This window comes from Cyprinus carpio, chromosome A13 (genome assembly GCF_018340385.1).
Source record: "Cyprinus carpio isolate SPL01 chromosome A13, ASM1834038v1, whole genome shotgun sequence".
Lineage (NCBI taxonomy): Eukaryota > Metazoa > Chordata > Actinopteri > Cypriniformes > Cyprinidae > Cyprinus > Cyprinus carpio.
Genome location: NC_056584.1, coordinates 1,117,878 through 1,140,729, shown reverse-complemented (window position 1 = coordinate 1,140,729; position 22,852 = coordinate 1,117,878). Strand labels below are relative to the sequence as shown.

Below are 22,852 nucleotides of genomic sequence, written 5' to 3'. Positions count from 1 at the left end.
TGACGTTTGCTTTTGCATGATGCTGCATCCTCACCAGTAGGTGTCAGTATAAAATCCAGGAATACTGACCACATTGATTAAAGCTGTTTTATATGTTATATAATATAAATTGTTATTTAAGGGTTGTTAGTAAACCCAAACAAGTGAATAAATTGAATGTTTATCTTCCTGTAGCCAAATGGCTTTCTTTTTTTTTGTTTGTTTGTTCTTTTTCTTGTGGCATGTAATAGCCCCTTTCTCACATATAACACAGTTTCAACATCAATCAGTTTCATGAACATTCATTTATTTGTTAAGTACCCTGTTGGGACACAAGCAACATTGATTACATATGTGCAAAAAATAAAAATAAATAAATAATATTAATAAAGGTCCCATGTAGTAAGAGAAAAGCATTTTGATATTGTTTGTCCAGAAAACTGAACTGTACATGTGCACTTGTTTGATATGTGAGTCATTAATTCACATATTTAATAGCAAACAGTTTTGGGTCAATCACGACACCAACAACATCATGACCTATAGATAGGTAATAGCAATTACTCAAGTGACAGAAATTATTAACCCAATCTGCCCATTATCCCTACTCAAAACATTACTTTTAAATTTACAAATGATATTAATAAAATAAAATCTACTACAAAGTAACAGTTTAACAGTGCTTGCAGCATATTTATTACCAGTTATTTGCAAACCTTCAACACTGGTTTTAGCAATAATGCATTCAAGTAAACATCATTGTTGCACATCTTGAAAGCCAAAATGTGTAATTTTTAGGACCTTAAAATACTTTCTTTTATACCAGTTTAATATGCAGAGACAGTTTAAACAAGCCATTTGATCAGTCTGACATAATCTTGGCATTAGTTAGGGGCAGGACTATCTGTTCGTCTGACCATTGAAACGTGGAAAATAGTGCTTAAGAGACCTGTTTGAAAATAATTTTTGCAATTTTTGCAATTCCATTTGGTCACTATAGTGGAGCAGAAATGATACGGTTCCGCTTCAACGTCATTTCATTAATTGTTTCAGTACTTATTCTTGTGTATTAAATTTCCAACCCTCTGAAAGAAACGGCCAATTCTATTGTCATGTCCCTGCGTCTGCTGGTTTGTATAACTGATATTATCATTCATTGGCTGTCTTAAAAAGACAGAATTCCTTGTTTTCTCGCTTATGTGACTCTGTGCAGATACATAGGCAGGCTGGTCTGCTGTGAGAGGCCTGCTTTCAAATGAGCAAAGCGGCTCAAATCTGCTATACAGCCTGTTTGCTGATACTTGTTGCTTTGAAAAGGTTAGTGTTGAGTCCGTCTTCTCATTCTGAGAAATGACCGTGGATTGTTCCTGTGTTTTGGAAGTCTCAACACGTGCAGGGGTGTGAGAGGGATGAAGCTCTTCGGTGTTGAACCGGGGTGCAGATGTCTCTCCCGCCAGGCCAGGTGAGTCATTCTCAGCTCCAGAGATCTTCCCATTAGCTTGCTTCAGTCTGCTGCTCTCAACGGACTTGGTGGAATTGGCAATGCTATCCTGGTATTTCTTGCCTTGTGAGGTGTCATCATAATCTGAGAGAATTGTATCAGTACTGCTTCCCATTTTAAGACTTTCTGAGTTCTTTCCTTTCAATGAGCTGTCCCCCTTTTGTGGGATGTTTAGAAGGGATTTTATTTTCTTGGTGCTCCTTTTCAAGAAGTGCTGCGATGATGTGCTGTTTGGTTTTGAAAGCTGATTGTCCTCTCCGTCCAGAAGCGTTGCTGACACAGTTCTTGAGGGAAGCTCTTGCCATATGTTTCCTGAGGTTGATGTGCTCTCATCTGTTTTTTTGAAATCATGATGTGAGACGGACCTCTGATCCTCTTTGAAATTTGATGTGTATGCTTCGTTTCTGGGATTCTCATTTGCAGACATGTTCTGTCTTCTAGGTAAAGATGTATACATGTAACTAGAGGGCTCATTTAAGTCACTATTATATGTATTGCACCTGGGATCGGCCACGCTGTGCCTTTTGTATCGGTCCTCTTGCTGGTAGACATGCTCCTTGTTTGCAAATTTATTTTTGGCTCTGTTTAAACTTGTATATACTGCATCCTGTCCAGAGCCACAGGTTGATTTACTTTCTGAGTTTTCTAAAATCTGTAAACTGCGCCTTTTTAACATGTAGTCATCGTGCTGTGCTGTCTGATTCCACTGGGTTGAAGAATACATCTGAGTGTTTGACTGAGTTTGTGCTGGATCATAGTTGGAGGATGCTGAATTATTGGAGTAGCTGTGCATCTCTGGTTGTTCTGGTATGGTGGACGTTAAAACAACTGATGACCTGATGCGGGAGTGTTGTGGAGGAGCCATTTTATTCTCCTCAAATTGGTCCAGATAATCATAGTTCTCATCGTAAGGTGCATCGTTGTTGTTGTTGAGGTAAGACTCTATCCTCCATGTGCGAAGGAAAGACTTAGAAGTACTTGCTAAACTGGGCAGGTTTTGCCTCATGTTGAGTACTTGTTTGTCGTGGCCGTGGTAAGATTGGCGAATGTTTGAGCCTCTGAACATTGGGTTGATGACGTAACTTTCATACTGCTTGTCCATATTGTTGGCGAAACCGCCATAACGGTTGCTCTCTGCTGCCACGTTCCAATTACTAGAGCCATAATTGGGCAATTTTGGCAGATACACAGGCTCCTGCCGCTTTCCTGCATAGCTGTGTCTTTTGTAAAACTCTGATGTGTCTTGAAGGAATCGAGCATGTGGTGTGACAAGTGGTCTTTCTTCAACGTCTCTCATTGCCGAAAATCCTGATCTCCTTTCACAGGCTTGCCGGTAAACAGCATCAAGTGTATGCCTTAAATGATCTTTTCTTTCAAAGGGGTTGCTGGAATGAATCAGATAACCATCCATTTTCCCATTGGGCTTCATCTCACACTGGTTCACGCTGGCAGTATGAAACTGAGCTGTGACTGTCGATCGAGCATACAATGTCCGAAATTCCTCATCGTAAGTCTCCACTAATTGGCCTGTTATAACCTGAACCATGCTAAGGTTTATCTTCTCGTAGGACCACATGAAGCTGTCAAACAAGAAATAAACATAAACATAGTGATTGAATGTAAGTTCTAGCAACATATGCAAGTGTGTTGGAATGCAGTTTATCTTAGGTAAGTTATAAATGACTGCAAACTTTTGAAAAATGCTTTTGAAAGCCAGCCATTTCTGCACTGTTTGTTGACATATGTTAAATGTTTTTTGAGTCGATAAAGTGGCATAGAGAACTATATAGAGACTTAAGCCACATTTTTTAAAAAGCATGAATGCCTTTTGATTTTATAATCATATCAAAGCAATAGCCATTTATTTAAATTTGAGCAAATCACTTAACAATAATTGCACATAAAAAAAAGAATAATACAAAAGTATATGACCACTTTCTGGTTGTTAAATGTACTGTAGAATATGTCTACAGTTAATGTGATAAACTACAACTAAGGTTGTTTTTCAAGGGCACATGAAGGAACCTGAAGGAAACCCAAAGAGGAAAAAAAGAAAGAATATATTTTATAGTATTTTTTATATACATATATTTAATTTTAATATATTTAATAATAAATTATCATTATTATTAATATTATTTAAATGCCGCCTCACCTATATGATCCATAAAACACTTTTTGGCAGTCAACAAGAAGAAATTTCTGCCCCATTCCTCCATGGAACTTTACCCCAGATCTGCAACAATATTCCTGGCCTTTCACTGTGCGTATCCTCATATTCTATAGCCAAGAAGGGGAAAAAAAAAGTTAGATATATTTTAGCAAGAAACCAAGCAAATATAAATATCCTTGGATTTGAAACAACATCTTAACTACTTCAATTCAAATTTTTACTCTGCACAAGTCATCTGTACCCATTCTTTCAAATAAAACACATATACGGGGAAGTCGTGGCCTAATGGTTAGAGAGTTTGACTCCTAACCCTAAGGTTGTGGGTTCGAGTCCCTAGCTGGCAACCCCATGACTGAGGTGCCCTTGAGCAAGGCACTGAACCCCCAACTGTTCCCTGGGTGCCGCAGCATAAATGGCTGCCCACTGCTCCGGGTGTGTATTCACGGTGTGTTTGTGTGTGTTCACTGCTGTGTGTGTGCACTTTGGATGGGTTAAATGCAGTGCACGAATTCTGAGTTTGGGTCACCATTCTTGGCTGTATGTCACGTCACTTATTTGACACTTCACTTATTTGTCTTCATAAATGTTCATAACACTCGCATGCCACTTATCGCACGGCAGGTAATGCAACATCAGTAACCAGAGCATTCCCTATTGAACGGTCTCTTCTGTTGTGTTTAACGCAGTAAGGGGAATGCATCCAGTCCCGCCATGCTATGAGCAGATACAGTTTGACTTACTCTGCAAGCCGAATCTCCTAAAGAATATGAGCAAAACTGAATTCCGAGCCAATTGGCAGAGTGTTACGGGTCGGAATAGAGATGAGGTGTGGACTCAAATGCAGGAAGTCTGGGCTCTTTATTAATGATAAGACCAAAAAGAAAAAAAGAATAAATAAAAAACACCCCGAGGGGGAAAAACAGGCAGGCAGACCAGAAACAAGACCCAAAACATTCCACAAGAAACTCGGACAATAATCAACGAAACAGCAAAGGACTGCAGACATAAGGAAAATAAATAAGGAGACAAACAAGGAGGATAACGAGGGAGACACAGGTGGAGTAACTAAAACAATAATGAGGTAACAAGAAGGCTGGGGTAAAACAAAAGACAGGAGAGCTATTGGCTGTTTTGTTCTGTCATGGGAAGAGTGAGTGGAAGAAGCGGGGATTCAAATGCAGGAAGTCTGGGCCCTTTATTAATTATAAAAACAAAACTAACAAAAACCACCACAAGAGGAAAGAACAGGCAGGCAGGCCAGAAACAAGACACAACATATTCCACAAGACACTTGAACATTAAACAACAAAACAGCACACGAGTGTAGACACAAGGATAATAAATAGGGAGACAAACAAGGAGAGTTATGAGGGAGACACAGGTGGAGTAACTAAAACAATGATATAACATGGACAGGACAACACAACACATGGCACCAACAAACACACAACAAGCCATGTGGTCAAACAAACACAAAGTGACATCTGGTGGCCAACTAGGGCACACCAGCAGATCCGTGACACAGAGGATTACAGATGTAACCATTTCCTCCCTTTAGGGAGAAATAGGCAGATTAAGCAGATAAGATCCATGCCTGCAGGGCAGGTAAGTCTAAATAATAGAATCTGGCAAATGTGGATGGTGACAATCAGTTGGCGTCTGCACAAATCTCATCAATAGAAATCCCGCTGTACCAAGCCCAGGAGGAAGCCATTCCTCTGGTGGAGTGGGCCCACACACCTATAAAGGCACTGTAAGCCTTCCGAGACTTAAGTCAAGGCTATATAATCCACTATCCAGTGAGAAAGTCTCATAACTGACAGCCCCTTAAATTGGCCTCCGAAGCAAACATAGAGCTGCTCTGATTGTCTAAACACAGTAGAGCACTCAAAGTACACTCTAAGAACCCTCACTGGGTCACTGACTCTACGTCTGCAGTACAGAGTGTCAGGAGTTTGATAACTTCGGTATGTAAACTTTGGTACATAACCATGTCTTGGCCTAAGGACGACTTTACAGTCATTACCGAACTCAAGACAGGAAGCACTGGCTGACAATGCCTGCAAGTCACCCACTCTCTTGGCCGACACTATATGCAAATAGGAGGGCGGTCTTAAGCGACATGGCTTAGGACTATTGACAAGTCTCAGGTTGCCACAGTCTGGTGACAAAGAGGATTCAATCTCCGAGCACCCTTCAAGAACTTAACAATCAGATTGTTTCTGCCAGTCGATTGGCCAGCTTAGAGGGAATGTTTCATTGTGATAGTTGCCACATAAACTTTGAGTGTGGAAGCGGTGTTGTCCAGCAACTCTTGTAAGAAAGCATGTAGGAGATGTATGCGAGACATGTATGCGAGACATGTCACAAGAGACCGGATCCAGGCTTCGTGCAGAACATCAGTCACGAAAGACTGACCATTTAAGGGCATAAAGGCATCTTGTAGGTGGTACTCTAGCCTCTAAAATGTTGTTGCTCACTCTTTCTGGGAGCTGTACAGGCTACCATCGAGGTTCCATACATGAAGGCTCCACAGCTCCAGCCGGGGATGCCAAATCATACCCTTTGCCTGCGAGAGAAGGTCCATCCTCAATGGTATTGGCAACAAGGGCTGCTGATGACAGCTTTACTAACCCAGAGTGGAGTCACCAGGAGGATTGAGCATTTGACTTCCCTGACCCATCTGATGACCTGAGGAAGCAGGGCAATTGGGGGGAAGCATATACAGTAGGTGGCCAACCAAAATGATTGTTCTGCTGCCGCTAGTGCCGCTGCCGTGTCTGCAAAGTGCATTTACAGCTTTTGACCGCTGAGTGGCGCTTTATCCACAAGTTATCAAACAAGCGCATCAAAGCACATTTTCGCAAATAGCCATCAGCTTTGCCTCACCGATGTGTTACATTTGACGGCTGCAGTCAGGGAAAATGAAAGAAAAACAGTGTAGTTAAAATATTTAATATTCACAGATGAAAGTTTAGTATTTATGAAGTTATGCTTCGTTTCTAAAAATGAATTCAAGCAGGATAAATGTCAAGCGCCTGTGCTTATATTTTCTCTAAGCTACACATTATTACACCATATTTTAGATTTGACACATTTAATAGGTGTGCAGTATCATTTAAATAATATGAATTATGTGTTATATTATTCTAAATAAATTGTGGTTTACTTTGCATCGGAGAATTAAAAGTGGTAGCCTATTTTAGAGAGCTTGGCTACATGAATTTATATGCAAAATGTCAATTTTCTCACATATTAGGCCTATATTTTAATTTATATTTTAAAATTCCTTTAATAAAACATGCATTTTTGTCACACACTAATATGTTATTTGTTACCTGTCCTTTATTTTGACAGATAACTTATTGGGGAAAATATACTTGTCTGTACACTGATCAAGAAATTGTTGCGTGTTTTATAAATGATTTCCTTTATTTTAGTAAAACGTGAGGCACTGTATAATTTCGCTCACATTATTTAGGCCTAATTAAAACAAGAAACGAATAAATTAAACCTGCACAATTTGGCTAAATCATTGAAACTCTAAAGAAAACTCTAAAGAATGGACTGATTAATAAAACGTCCTCACGTTTAAACTCAAGTTCTCTCATTACAATCAACAAAATGTACACGATGTAAACAAGAGCTTCATTAATTGACAACTTTAGTGATTTTAAAGGGAGCCTTCTTTACTTGTATTCATATAATTTAAGTTGAGTAAAAAAAATGCAGCCGCATTTAAATGCAGGTGTGTAAAATATCAGTGCACAATCAGATACGAAGTGCGAAAATGATAATGAAAATGATTTTCTCTTCATTACAAATCTTGTTTGGTTGTATTCTGGATAATTGCATGTAAAAAATTATTTACTTTGTAATGCATATGCAAAATGTGAATTATTATTCATATGCAAGTGTTTGTGCGAAAATTATTAATGCGCATGCATGACAGGGAGGCGCCCTCTCGATCACTTTAATTTTTTTCTGATTCCTTAAAATTGTGGTCTCACATACATGAGAAATATATCTACAGAAATCTTGAAATGTCTACTTTTAAACAAATCAATTCAAAACGAAAGCAAATACTCCATGATTATGTAATCTGTGAAGGTTGCATTTCTCTCTAAAGGTGTGTCCATGAGGAAAGAGTCAGCACTGTGAATTTCATCTTGCAGCCGACAAGAAAACATTTGTTTATTAATAAATAATTAAAATGTCTCCTTTTTCACAATTATTTTCACAGCTACTTCTGCCTGTGTTTTGTGGCAAACTTAATGCGTGTGCTTGAGCGCAAAATATATTAAGGCTGTATTATAGATGTTAATTTAATATAGACCTGTGGTTAGTTGAATAATGTCAAATGAACGACTAGTAACTCGAAAATCTTAAGTGGGGGGCAGACTTATTAAATCTCCTCTAGACATCTCTGTTAAAGTTTTTAAAGCATTTTATACGCATTTGCATAAATTCTGCTTTCTAAACGGTCCGTAACGGAGAGATACATTACCAATGATATTTCCTCTGAAACACAAAAACAAAAAATGAATAAAATTGATATTCTATGTTTTGAGAATGGCCAACCCTTCTCTGCAGATATTGGTGCTTCTGGTTTGTGCATTGTAAATACAACAACAACAATAAAAAAAAAACATGCATGTGTAACGCATGTGTATTTCCAAAATCTTAAATAGTCTATAAAACATGTTCATAGACGGATAATCCACTGATGTCTGGACTCTGTTTGGGATTTAGAAAAACATAAAGAGATGGTTCAATATATTGGTAATGAATAGGCTACATTCTGTGAGAATTTATATTTCACAGTCTAAAAAATATTGTTTAGACGAAACAAAATATCAAAATACCTTTATTTGCTGATCAACCCCCACAAGCTATACAGAACTACCCCCCCCCCCCCCCCCAAAAAAAAAAAACAACACCCTCCAGCTGAACTGAATTCGTTCTATTTTTTGGCTGCGAGGAACGGTGTTTTGTCATGCTACCGAGTTGAAATATGCTGTCTACACTCTTTTTATTCATTATTTTCTCGCAGCCCATATTATTATTTTCACAATCCTAATAACAAATTATCAATTGATAATTAACCATTCTTTTTGTGAAAATCTTTGTTTTTTTTTTGTAAATGTAGGCATTTGAGGAAGGCTTTAAGACCAAGCGGAATCCTCTGTCAGCTGCTCCCGCTTCACAGACTCGAGCTAACTGCACCCAGGTTCACAGTCTGCAAGTTTTGATTTTACAAAATCAGTTTGAGGCAAATACAACTTATTGATCATGAGCCCAACATTTAGCAAGTCAGAAACCATTCAGTCTACCTGAAGGAAGACGTATTTCATTGTAAGTTAATGCTGTAGATAGAGACTTTTAAGAGAAAAAAAAAAAAACCTACTGTAGGTTATTCTTAAACTTGGACCTCATTATATTGAAGTACAAATCCAAACACCAGAAGCAATCTACACTCTCTAAGTGTTCTTTCATTGAAAAGTATGCATTTTGTTTATTCACAGGCTATATGGTTGAAATAATATATTAGTTCAAAAATATAAGTGCCATTGTTTAAAAAAATGCTTTATTGACTAATGTTTCACAGACCTTCAGTTGTTATGTTTTAAAATCCCATGCCATTTGTAATTTCACAGTATTTCAGCTCCTAAATTACTACCCCAATTCTATAATGGTAAAAATTTACTCAGGCCGATGGCATTTTTTTATTGACATTATTTATTTATTTTTTACTTATTTTTATTTTTATTTTTATTTTTTTAGAATAATTCTAGCCTACATAAATGGGTGAAGCAAAACAAATATGATAACTTTTTAACTGCAGGCAGATATAGGCCTATATTATTGTGCATTACAAATATTTGGATCATCCCTTATTCTTTCCCTTATTTTCTTAAATAATAAAAACTTATTTTCTACAAGAATAAACATGATAACATATTATTAATTGATAGAAATAATTTAAGCAATTTAAACAATTAAAACCTTTTTTTATACTAGATTCAACTTAAATTTCAATACTATTAAGCTGACTTTAAAATCTCAAGGAGTTTATAAATTGAAACGGTAAAATGTCACAGCGCATGTTAAATAGCCTAAATGAACTTGTATGGTGTAAAGTGTCTGAAGACCTTGATTGCATGTTAGCATAAAACTAAAACTTATTCCTTTTTTTTTTAATGAATAATTCCTGTATAAAATGGGACAGCAACCTTTATGTCAAACATTTTGAAATCGTCCACAGCTAAGCAACGCGGGAGGCAGGTTCTGCACCAGAGCGCGCGAAGTGAATGTGATGCCCAGTCATTTTCAGATGCATTGGAGAAAAAAAAAAAAAAAAAAAACCTCTGTATAAAAACATACATAAAACTTGTAAATACTTCACAACATAGCCTAGATTAGACCCAGACTCTGTTATTAAGTATATAATGTAAATTTGTTAACCCACAGTAGCAAAATACTGATTAATTGCATATTTGTGTTTGCTGCATGTTTTTTTTTTTTTTTTAACATGCTTAAAAATAAATTGATATATAAGTCGTGTATAAGTTGCATTTTATTGCATTCAGAAATACAAACAGCAGGCCTAATAATGTTATAATGTTCCAACATTATATTTTTAGTTCCCTTCACTTTACGACAAATTCTTTAAATTTAACAAATTTATCAGAACAGAACAATAATTTAAAATATATAATTTTAATAGATAAATATAATTGCTGTATATAATAATTGTAACGACGAGGCTGAGGCAGTATGAGAATCCATTTGCAGGAGTTTATTAAGGGAAGATCTTACAATCAGAGTTGTGAAACCAGGCAAAGTGTTAGTTCCGTAATGGCATTCCGATCTTTCAACATGCACAGGTGTAATCCAATAGGCAGAGACGAGTAGGCAGGCAAACAGGTCAAACACAAACATCAGTCCAATCATGCAGTAAATCCAATAGGGCAATCCAAGAGACGTGAACGAGGAAACAGGCAGAATCGTAAACAAACAGGGAGTCAGAATAATCACAAGGAAAACGCTCGGTAAGGCAGGTAAACTGGCAATACTTCGCAGTGAAGTAACATGCTGACTCATGTTAAATAGTCCCAAACAGGAAATGACTGTAGAAGCAGAGGGCCCGGTGAACAGTCAATACTCAGGTGAGAGCTCCCTCTGCTGGCATGGCATTACAATAATAAAGGCATAGCTATAAACAAAAAAATTATAATAATAATAATAATAATTAATAATAATTTAAAGCGAAACATAGGTATGGTTGGGCTCTCTCATTCGGGACAAATCCAAATGTTTCCATATTCGTGAAGTTGCCCATTTGAAGCTTAACTACTATTCATGAGGTAAATTTGGCTTTGTAGTTCATGCATGTTTCAGTATCGATGGAAAAAAAATCATAATTAGCAAAAATATGCCAAAGTGGACTGCTGCTCGCACCAGATGGCACGGTGAATGGCTGCTGTTTCCAATGAATATGTGCGCGTGAGACACCATCATGATCAAACAGCTGAAACAGATAATACTCAATTTTTGGTCACACAGTAAAGGCATAAATCGAAAATGCTAAAAGTGTTAGCAGTTTGAAAAATCAAGAATAATAACTAAGGTAATAAGAATTATTTCTAAATGCTGGACCGTTGTCACTTTGCACGGCACATGGAACCTGAAGATTTTTTTAACCAAGAATGAACTGAAATGAAAACATTTAGCTTTTAATCCGTATATATATATATATATATATATATATATATATATATAATACATAATGACTGTTTAATAACAATAGCATGCATAAGAGCCTTTGTGTAAAGGTCTTTCTTTAAATTTTTGATGGGTAGACTGTAGCATAAGACTATCCCACTATCGTCACTGTAAATTTTCTAATGGTTTTTAAGGATGTTACAATGTTATATTATAATGTTATTGTTGCTTTACTTCGTCCTTTCATCTTCATTTGCAAACCAACATTGTACAATTACATTCAGTTTCCAATCCGTCCCTTTGTGCCATCTGCCGGTAATTTCGGGAATGATTTTAACAAGTGACTGACTTGCAGTTAATGCCACGGCCCTGCAGCAGGGGTACACATGGCAGTAATACCCATTCTGGTTGTCCACCTACTGTAGTCGAGCACTAGGCCAGTCTTGGGCCAGGGCATCTCACTGCTTTGAGAAATAAATTGGGCAGTGAAAGTTGTCTTCTGAGGTGTAGAGGTCGACCTCTACCCTCCCAAAGACAGACAAAATTTCCTGAACCATCTGAGGATGTACGATCCATTCTCCCGGAGCCACGTTGCCTCTGGAAAGCATGTCTGCTCCAAGGTTCAGACTGCCTAGCACATGAACCACTTTTAGTGAGAAGAGTTTGCTCTGTGCCCAAAATAGGAGGTGCTGAGTCATCCTGTAAAGGGAATGTGACCTGGGACTGCCTTGGTTATTGATGTATGCTACCAATGTCATGTTGTCTGCCAGACCAGGATGTGGTGCCCTTTTAAGTTTGGCAGGAAGGCTTTTAGGGCCATGAAGACTGTCATCATCTAGAGGCAGTTGATATGCAGCTATTGCTCCAGGACTGAGCAGGAGCCGAATGCCAGATTGCCCTCGAACAGAGCTCTCCATCCCGAGTTGGAGACATCTGTCGTGACTACCTTACTCTTGGATGTCAGTCCCAACAGCACACCTGATTGAAACAGATGAAGAGTTATACAGGGGGCAATGGCTCTGATGCAGCAATGGGTTACCCTGATGTAAAACCAGCCCAGGTGCCAGGCGTGGGACGGGACACAGGCTTTGAGCCAAAGTTGTATAGGCTGCATATGGAGCAGGCCTAGAAGAATCACAGAGGTGGTGGCCGCTATGAGGCCAAGCATCTTCTGAAAGGCCCTGAGGGGACATAAAGTCCCTAGTTTGAAAGATGACACCAGTCGCTGAATGGTCAGGCACCGTTCCAGCCTAATCCAAGCCCACATCTGGCCAGAATCTATAATCATCCCTAGAAAGACAGCTAGTTGTCTAGGTGACAAATGACTCGGTCGGCTAGGTTGATTCTCAACCCAAGGTGGTCCAGGTGGCTGATGCAGCAGCATCCTGTAAGCGACCAGTTCCCATTCTGATCTGGCTAAAACCAGCCAATCATCGAGGTAGTTCAAAATGCAGATTCCCATCTGTCTCAGAAGGGGAAAGAACCATACCTATGCACTTTGTAAAAGTGAGTGGGGCCAGAGACAATCCGAATGGCAGGACTGTATATTGTTAGGCCACTCCCTCGAATGCGAATCTCAAGAACAGTCTGTGACAGGGGTTATGTGGATATGAAAGTCTTTCAGATCCACCATCGAAGACCAGTCCTCTGGGCATATTTGCGCAAGGATCAGTTTTAGAGTTGAATGGCTATCTCATAAGTCAACGATTCAGATGCCTGAGTTTAAGAATAGGTCTGAGCCTGCCATCTTCTTGGGAACAAGGAATAAGCGGCTGAAAAAGACTGACTCAATGTTTGCTAGAGGTACCATCCTACAGCATATTTTGCATGCTTTGTTTGTACTTCAGACCAAAGAATATGCACTTCATTGTCCCGTACCAAAGTCTGAATAATGCTCTCTGACCGAGGCTGTCTGAGAGTGAACTGGAGCGAGTAACCTTGAATTATAGTGTTTAGAACCAAGCTTGAAACATCTGGTATGGGTTCTCAGCCTGGAGCCAGGTGGCAAGTGGTTCTATTTTACGAATTGTAGTTTACCGCCATGGGGCAGGGAACTGACTTTTGTGGTAATGAGGAGAGGAGAATTTCTCTTGTGGGTCTGCTATCACAGTGGTAGCTTGCATGGGTGCGCACTGAATGAGATGGACGTGCCCAGCTTGAACAGATCTTCCATTACTCACTGTTGAATGGAGGGATGGAGAGTGAGCACAAGCTTTCTTCAAGGGAGTTCTGGTGAGAACTAATCCTTTCCTTTTCCTCTCAAAAATGCTTCGCTAGACTCAATGTTCTCTCGCAGTGAGAGCAGCCAGCCCCCGTGAGTGCAGCTTCACCATGGCTGTGGCCCAGAGGCATCTAAATCTGAAGCTGCCAGTGACAGCATTCTCTTTCAATCCACCTAAACAGATCACACCAGTCATTAAATGAGGGGTGCTGATGATCCTCATGTGCAAACACATTTGCGGATCAAAGTGCTCTCTTTAGATCCGCCTAAAACACACTGATGGATCAGAGCACTATGGCGAGAGTGAAGCACGCGGTACCTGTGTCAGCATGTGATCACTCAAGCCCGGTTGCTCAGCCCCTCAACTTAACCATTTCATCCTCCAAGGCAGCTGGGAGGGGAGAACGTGAGAGCCGGAGTTGTCAGGCTGCCTTCATTGAAGAAGGCAAACCATGAATGCAAACAGAGCGAGACATGCTCTCATAGTGAAAGAGGTCTTTCTCAGTAAGCGCAGCGTGGGCATGACCCAGGTAAGCGGCGCACTCAAATCCGAAGCTGTCAGCGATATGAAATCATTGGTGACAGCATTCTCCTCTAATCCACCTAAAAAAAATCCCACCGCTCGGTGCAGATGAGGGGTGCTGATCCTCTCATGTAAAAAACACTGACAGATCAAAGTGCTATGGGGAGAGTGAAGCATGTGGGACCTGTGCCGGCATGAAAGAACTCAAGCCTGATTGCTCAACCCCTGAATTCACCATTTCTTCCTCCGGAGTGAAGTGAAGTGAAGTGAAGTGAAGTGAAGTGAAGTGACATACAGCAAACTATGGTGACCCATACTCAGAATTTGTGCTCTGCATTTAACCCATCCAAAATGCACACACAGAGCAGTGAACACACACACACCATGAACGCACACCCGGAGCAGTCGGTAGCCATTTATGCTGCGGCGCCAGGGGAGCAGTTGGGGGTTCGGTGCCTTGCTCATGGGCACCTCAGTCATGGTATTGCCACCCCGACACTCGAACCCACAACCTTAGGGTTAGGAGTCAAACTCTCTAACCACTAGGCAACGACTTCCCAAATTGAGGAGTTTAGGTGGAGGAGGAATGCCAGAAAACTGTCGTGGAACAAAAGTAAGTTGGCTGTATATATATTTACTATTGTGTATATACTGCTAATTTGCTGCTCATTAACAGTTAGTAAGGTAGTTTTTAAGTTTAGGCATGGGGTGTATTAAAGAACCTAAAATGTGATCATGCAGAATAAGCCATTAATATGTGCTTTATAAGTACTAATAGCAACTAGTTAACTGTCACGGTTGCCTACAGGAGGAGCGAGGAATGAGGAAACATGGAGAACATCAACAACTTTTAATGAACTTTAGAAGGGGAGACATCTTGTAGCACAACATCAACGTATAATAACTGATGCTGGAGACAAGGAAACACAAGGCTTAAGAACAGGGGAACTAATGGGACACACCTGGGAACAAATTATCATAATAGGGAACACCTGGAACTGATATAACTAAATGGTGACAGGAACAAGAAAAACCAAATAAGGTCATCAACATGGAGCACATGAGGGAGGAAAACACAACACGAGACATGGAACAGAGTCTGACATTTGGAGTAAATTAGATCAAAAGGGAAATATATATAAATAATTACAATTAATTATGATTAATTACAATTATTTATATGAGCTGCCAGTAGTAACTGTAGCAAAATTAAACTGCCATCAACTAATCTGTTCGTCCAGCGAACATTTTTCATATCAACTCTAAGAAAGGATATTTTCATGGCCACAGAAAACAACCTTCTTACAGTAGCCTAATAATGCATTAGAGCAGGGTTCCTCAATAGGCGGCCCACGGGCCACATCCGGCCTGCGAGAGAAAAATGTTTGGCCCGCGCTAATTTCAAGTAAAGTGGCATGAAAATTCAAATGCAAATGCGAGCAATGCATAGTTTTAAGTTTGCTTTAGCATCATTTATTTTCAAGATCTGAGGTAAAATATCTATTGTTGCTTTCACTATGGCTATAAAGATCACCCAAAATAATATTCAAACTCACATTATGCACTCTTAACATTGAATAAAGCACATAATCATTACCTAAGATTAATTTATTTTTATGTTGTTCGTGCCGTGACGTCACAGAAAAAAAAAAAAAAAAAAAAAAACATTTCTAAAATAGAATTCCGTGTTGCTTATTGTCACGTGTCGCTGTCATGGGTGCTTACTTTTTACTGCATCACATAACATCTGATTGGGACACATGGTGTCACAGTTTGATCCCCCCAAAAATATAAGTATAAAAATATTAATGCTGACAGATCTAATAATTGAATCTGCAATTAGGGAAAGTGGAGAGAAGAGATCCAGGCTGGAGGTGAGCAAGAAAAGTTGATTTCCATGGCAGACATGGTGGAGATCCAGATTTTTTGTTTGTTCATTTGTTTTTAATATTCAACAGGCAAAGTTCTTCTGTATCTCAATGCAAAAATGTTCATAATTGTTTGAATAAAACAGACTACTGAAGGAAAAAAATCTGAATATTTATCTTGTGATTATTTTAACAAAAGCAACAATATAATACTTATACTAATAATAATAATAATAATAATAATAATAATAATAATATATATATATATATATATATATATATATATATATATATATATATATTAGGGCTGTCAAATGATTAATCACGATTAATCACATCCAAAATAAAAGTTTTGTTTACATAATATATGTATGGTGTACAGGGTATATTTATTATGTATATATAAATACACACACATAAATTATATATTTAGAAAATATTTACATGTATATACATTTATATATTTATATTCTTATATTTTATATTATATATAATTATATTTAATATATAAACATAACATATTCTTCTTAAATATATACATGCATGTGTGTGTATTTATATATACATAATAAATAAATAAAGTATACACACATATATTATGTAAACAAAACTTTTATTTTGGATGTGATTAATCGTGATTAATCATTTGACAGCCCTAATATATATATGATTAAAAATACAGGAAAAAAATATAATATTGTGAAATATTATTATGATGTAAAATAAAGTTTTTCTATGTTAATATACATCAAAATCTAATTTATTGCTGTGATGCAAAGCTGATTTTTCAGCCTCATTAACCAGTGTCACATGATCCTTCAGAAATCATACTAATATGCTGATTTATTATCAGTGCTGGAAACTGTTGTGCTGCTTAATAATTTTTTGGAACATGTGATACTTTTTTTTTTGGGATTCTTTGATGAATAAAAACTTAAAAAGAAGAGCATTTATTTAAAATATAAATCTTTTTTAACAATATACACTACCATTCAAAAGTTTGGGGGTCAGTACATTTTTATTCTTTCTTTTTTTGAAAGAAATTAAAACTTTCATTCAGCAAGGATGTGTTAAATTGATAAGAAATGATAGAAAAGATTTATATTGTTAGAAAAGATAAATTATGTTCATTTTAACTTTTTATTCATCAAAGAATTCTGAAAAAAGTATTGCAGTTTCCAAAAAAATATTTGGCAGTACAACTGTTGCCAACATTGATAATTCTAATAATAAATCAGCATATTGGAATGATTTCTGAAGGATCATGTGACACTTTATACTGGAGTAATGGCTGATTTAAATTCAGCTTTGCATCACAGAAATAAATGATATTTTAAAGGATATTAAAATAGAAAACATTATTTCATATTGTAATAACATTTTTGGCAGATTACTGTTTTTTTTTTTTTTTTTTTTTTTCTGTATTTTTGATCAAAAAAAAAAATGCAGGCCTGATGAGCATAAGATACTTTTTTAAAAAAAAACATTACAAGTCTTACTGACCCCAAACTTTCGAACGGTAGTGTATATATATATATATATAGGTCATTGGCCCTTGGCTTGGTATCGTTGGCAGAATTCGGCCCCCGGCTAAAACTAATTGAGGAACCCTGCATTAGAGCATGTACCAAGGCAGAATCAGAAATTCGTGTAATTTTGTGCACAAAAGTTTTATTAACTAAACGCTAACACAAACTAGTCTATCAAACAAACAAACAAACATACATACACTCATGCGTGCATACAAAAGGGGAGCTAAAGTGGATAAATGAAGCCATTAGAGAAACCAGAGAATGCAGTTATGGAAAGAGTAAGTTAACCACCTGAGTAAAACCATCAGCGCTGCTTATAACGGGGTCTATAGCTTATACTAAACCTCTGTTTCGTTTAGTTAAATGTATGATACTTGTATTGCCTGGATGCAGTCTGGGAGGAAAGTCTTGATGGTTTCAAGGTTTTGGACTTGTGATCACGTATTTCCGGGTTTAAGGAGTAATAAATTCCAAAGATGTTCTGACTCGATGGTGATTGGGAGTTTCTTCCCAGTGGAAAGTGAAAAAGAGCTAAGAGAGACATCAGCTGAGATCCTAGGATCTTTGGTGAATGGAAAGTCAAGGCCAAGGCCTTGCAGGAACTTAGGGTGTCCTTAGAAGACTAGATCAGCATCTCTATCTTCTCAGAATCTAACAGAACCAAAGACTGAAGGCGGGTCACTGGTGTGAGGCCTTTAAGGTCTGAAAAGATTCACGCCTCTCAGGATGGGTTGTCCAATAAGAAAGGCTGAAATTCCAAACTGGAGGTTGGAAATACTGGAGAGTTTTATGGCCCTTTGTCTGAGATCATGGTAATTTGCATATGGAACTTGATTAGGGTGTTAATGCAAAATAACCTTAGATTCTTAGAAGACTATATACAAATTCATAAATAAGATTTCATATAGGTAAGATTACATGAATGAGTGGTTATATCATAAGCATGCATAAAACAGTATACAATACAAAAAAAAAAAAAAAAAAAAAAATTTACAAGAACAGTAACATCATTGACCTGAGGATATGCACAGTGTTGGGGGTAACGAGTTACAAAGTAACGGATTACAGTAACTATATTACTTTTTTGGGTAACGAAGTAAAGTAATGCATTACACTAATAATATTGGTAACTACGCTACTGTACTACACTATAGGAACGCGCTTTCCTGTGTTACACAAGCCATGTTTGCCTGTGTGTAAAGTTCTGGGCCGGGTTTCCCGATAACGATTGATTTTAGCGCTTAAGAACGTTTTCTACGAGTAATTTTACGATTGTTCGTTATTGTTTCATGTGCGTTTCCCAACAATGCACGTAAAGCAATCGCACGTAGCTGTGCTTTAAGTGCTACTTAGGAGTCCCTATCCGTTTGTCAAGTGCTGAAACGTCACTTTAAAGAATGGCTCTTAATTGTAGTAAACAATAGTTTATTGACGTTAACCTAATGCTGCATTCCAGACAGACAACTTGGATATAATAACTATAATACAATACAATATTATATAATATTATATTATATTATATTATATTATATTATATTATACATAATAATATATAATGTACTTTTTATACAGTAAAGAGAGAGAGAGAGAGAGAGAGAGAGAAATTATTTCCGGTCTAATACATACATAGCTGGGTTTGTGCACTTCAGCAAGTCATTGACATATTTACATGCATTAAAATAAGGCTATTTTAAGAAGCAAAAAAATGAATAAATGAACAAATTAAGTTGTTTTATGCATTTAAATAATTAGACATGCTAAAACACAGAATTTGGTAACAATAAAACATATGGTGAAGAAAAAATAAAACATTTCATAGAGCCCTAAACATGTAATTTTTGTTAAACTTTTAATAAATTGTTGTGAAAATTTATGTGTTATGATTTAAATTAATTAGACATGCTTTTTGCTAAATACAATTAAACTGAACCATTAAAAAGGAGTTGAGAAAAAATAAAACAGAAAAAAATGGAATCCAGAAAAATTAAAACGGAAAAACGGAATTTGAAAAAAAAAAAAAAAAAAACGGAATTTGGAAAAAATAAAACGGATTTCATAGGGCCCTAAAAAAGGAAAGTAAAGTAATAAGTAGTGAAGTTACTTTTCAAATGCAGTAACTAGTAAAGTAATCTCATTACAATTTACAGAAGTAACTAGTAACTAATTAAATTTTTTTTTTGAGTAACTACCCCAACACTGCATATGCATATGGATAGAATAATTTGTCTATGAATTAATGTGAATCATTTCTTATAGCAGTATATGTCTGTTTGAGAGAATTAAGTAGGGAGGAAGATTCTCTCTGTATTTTTAGGTCATAAAATTTATCTGGTCTGGCCTGGGGTCATTTGCAGACATCCTGGCACCCAGTATGTTTATTGGGAGAGGGGTCTGTGATTATTTGATAATCTAATGAATAATTGATTTGTTAAATCTAATGAACAGTTGTGTGTCTTATTGGTCCAATTGCTACACATTACTCCCCCCTCCCGGAAGGCGCGTCCTCATGCCACACAATGGGGGGGGGGGGGGGCGGGGGGGGGGGGGGGGGGGGGGGGGCGCTCTAGTATGGTACTTATTCGGGGCAGCATGGCAGAACAGGCAGTTCAGGGCATCATGGTGGAGCAGGCAGCTCAGGGAGCCATTGTGGAGCAGACCGTTCGGAGCACAATGGAGGAGCAGGCAGCTTGGTGGAGCCATGACAGAGCAGGCGGCTCGGGGCTCCATGGCAGAGCAGGCAGACTAGGAGACCATGGCGGAGCAGACAGTTCAGGAGGCCATGTCGGAGCAGCCTCCGAGGCTGTGGCCCCGGCCCCCGCCCTGACCTCTATGGCTGGAGCCCTACTAATCCCCATCCATCCCCCCCCCAAAAAAATACTTGGAGAAGATTATGGGCTCCAAGGCCCTCTGTGGGCCAGACATAGGGACAGCGACCCTTTCTACACCCTAGATCTCTGCAGACTAGGGTGTAGAAACATGCGTCAAATTCCATGATCGTGGGGGAGAAAAACAAGCAAAATAAAAAAATTTAAAAACTGGAAATAAAATGTGGAGAAGGGGCGCCGCTCACTTTCTATTTTTGGTCAGGTATTCTGCCACGGTTGCCTACAGGAGGAGCGAGGAATGAGAAGATATGGCATACATCAACAAGGAGATTTTACTATTGTTTTACTCATATGTTGTATTTGGTGCTTCACCTTGATTTTATGTGAAATTATGAAGAGATATTATTAAGTCTGTTTAGCAAAAAAAAAAAAAAAGTCAAAGGCAAACAAATCTTATTATTGCTTTGCAAACAAAGATAATCACAGTAAGTTAGTAAGCAAACATCGTTCTAAGCTCAGGGCTGCTGAAAGGGTGTGGCGCAAATTAAAAAATACTACTGACCTTAATGTGTATCAGACACTCCTCTCTTCCTTCTCTGCTAATGTCTCCACTGCTAAAAGGACATACTATCATAACAAAATTAACAATTCTCGCATGCTCTTTAAAAAAATGTTCTCCCTTCTTTGTCCTCCTCCTCCCCCTCCTTCATCAATTTTAACAGCTGACAACTTTGCCACGTTCTTAATTAATAAAATTAAAACCATCAGTGCACACTTTTCCACACCACAATCTGTCAAGCACATCTTACCAGCAAACATACACTGGTTCACATCCTTCTCTTCACTCTCTGAGACGGAAGTCTCCAAACTCATCCTTTCTAATCATCCTACTACTTGTCCGCTTGATCTTATTCCATCTCATCTCCTTCAAGCCATTTCTCCTGCAGTTGTACCTGCACTCACCCATATCATTAACACTTCCCTTCACACTGGTGTTTTTCCCTCAGCATTTAGACAGGCAACTACAACCCCGACTATTTAAGAAACCCACCCTTAACCCATCTCTTTTAGAGAACTACAGACCGGTTTCCCTTCATCCTTTCATTGCAAAAACACTTGAACGAGTTGTGTTTAACCAAGTCTCTGCCTTTCTCACACAGAACAATCTCCTCGACAGCAACAGTCTGGATTCAGAAGTGGACATTCAACCGAGACTGCCTTGCTCTCAGTTGTTGAAGACCTAAGACTGGCAAAAGCGGATTACAAATATTCAATACTTATCTTGCTGGATATGTCAGCTGCTTTTGACACGGTTAACCACCAGATCCTCCTGTTGACCCTATTGGCAAAGTGCATCTCAGGAACTGCACTCCAGTGGTTTGAGTCTTATCTCTCAGGTAGGTCCTTCAAGGTATCTTGGAGAGGTGTCCAAATCGCAACATCTAACTACTGGGGTGCCAGTAGCTGTCCACTTCTCTTCTCTGTCTACATGGCATCACTAGGTTCTGTCATTCAGAAACATGGCTTTTTATATCATTGCTATGCCGATGACACTCAACTCTACCTTTCATTCCATCCTGATGATCCGAAAATAGCTGCTCCATCTCAGCTTGTCTAACAGACTTTTCTTGCTGGATGAAAGACCATCACCTTCAAATCAACCTTGCCAAGACAGAACTGCTTGTGGTTCCATCAAACCCATAGTTTCATTACAATTTCACCATCAAGTTTGGCACATCAACCATAACTCCTTTAAAAACAGCCAGAAACCTTGGGGTTATGATAAAACTGCCCAGTCCTGCAGATTTGCTTTATTTAACATCACGAAGATCAGGCCCTTTATTTAGGAACATGCTTCATAACTTCTTGTTCAAGCTCTTGTTCTGTCCAGGATGGACTATTGCAATGCTCTCTTGGCAGGTCTTCCAGACATTTCTATTAAGCCTTTACAATTAATTCAGAACGTGGCAGCAAGATTAATTTTTAACAAGCCGAAAAGAATGCATGTCACACCTCTGTTTATCAATTTGCACTAGCTACCAATAGCTGCTCGCATAAAATTCAAGGCATTAATTTTTGCTTACAAAACCACCACTGGCTCTGCACCCCTTTACCTAAATTCATTATTTCAGACTTATGTGCCCTCTACAAGCATGCGTTGTGTAAGTGAATGTCACTTTATTGTGCCATCCCAAAGAGACAAAAAATCACTTTCACTGACTTTTAAATATTACCTCCAGGTGGAATGACCTGCCCAACTCAATCTGAGCAGCATCTTCAAGAATCGGCCGGCTAAAACACATCTCTTCCATATTTATTTGACCCTCTAACTCTAGCACTCTCTATTCCAATTCTATTCTTAAAAAAAAAAAAAAAAAAAAAAAAAAAAAAAAACACTAATCTTTTAAAATTACAAAAAAAAAAAAAAAAAAAAAAAAAAAATCTAATCTTTTTGTATTACAAAATCAAAAAAAAGTATGTCTGTTGAAGCCAAGGGTCAGTTCT

General features: G+C 38.0%; 1 protein-coding gene across 1 annotated transcript in view; it reads right to left on the bottom strand.

Annotated features, from left to right (window-relative positions):
• Positions 1-265: 265 nt before the first annotated feature.
• Positions 266-22,852, bottom strand: part of LOC109069876 (protein FAM83B-like) — a 33,660-nt gene continuing 11,073 nt past the window's right edge. The window contains exons 4-5 of the mRNA XM_042768351.1: positions 3,636-3,760; positions 266-3,060 (exon numbers count right to left, since the gene is read on the bottom strand). Of these exons, the coding sequence (XP_042624285.1) occupies positions 1,029-3,060; positions 3,636-3,760 (2,157 nt within the window). The 3' untranslated portion in view covers positions 266-1,028. The remainder of the gene's footprint in view (positions 3,061-3,635; positions 3,761-22,852) is intronic.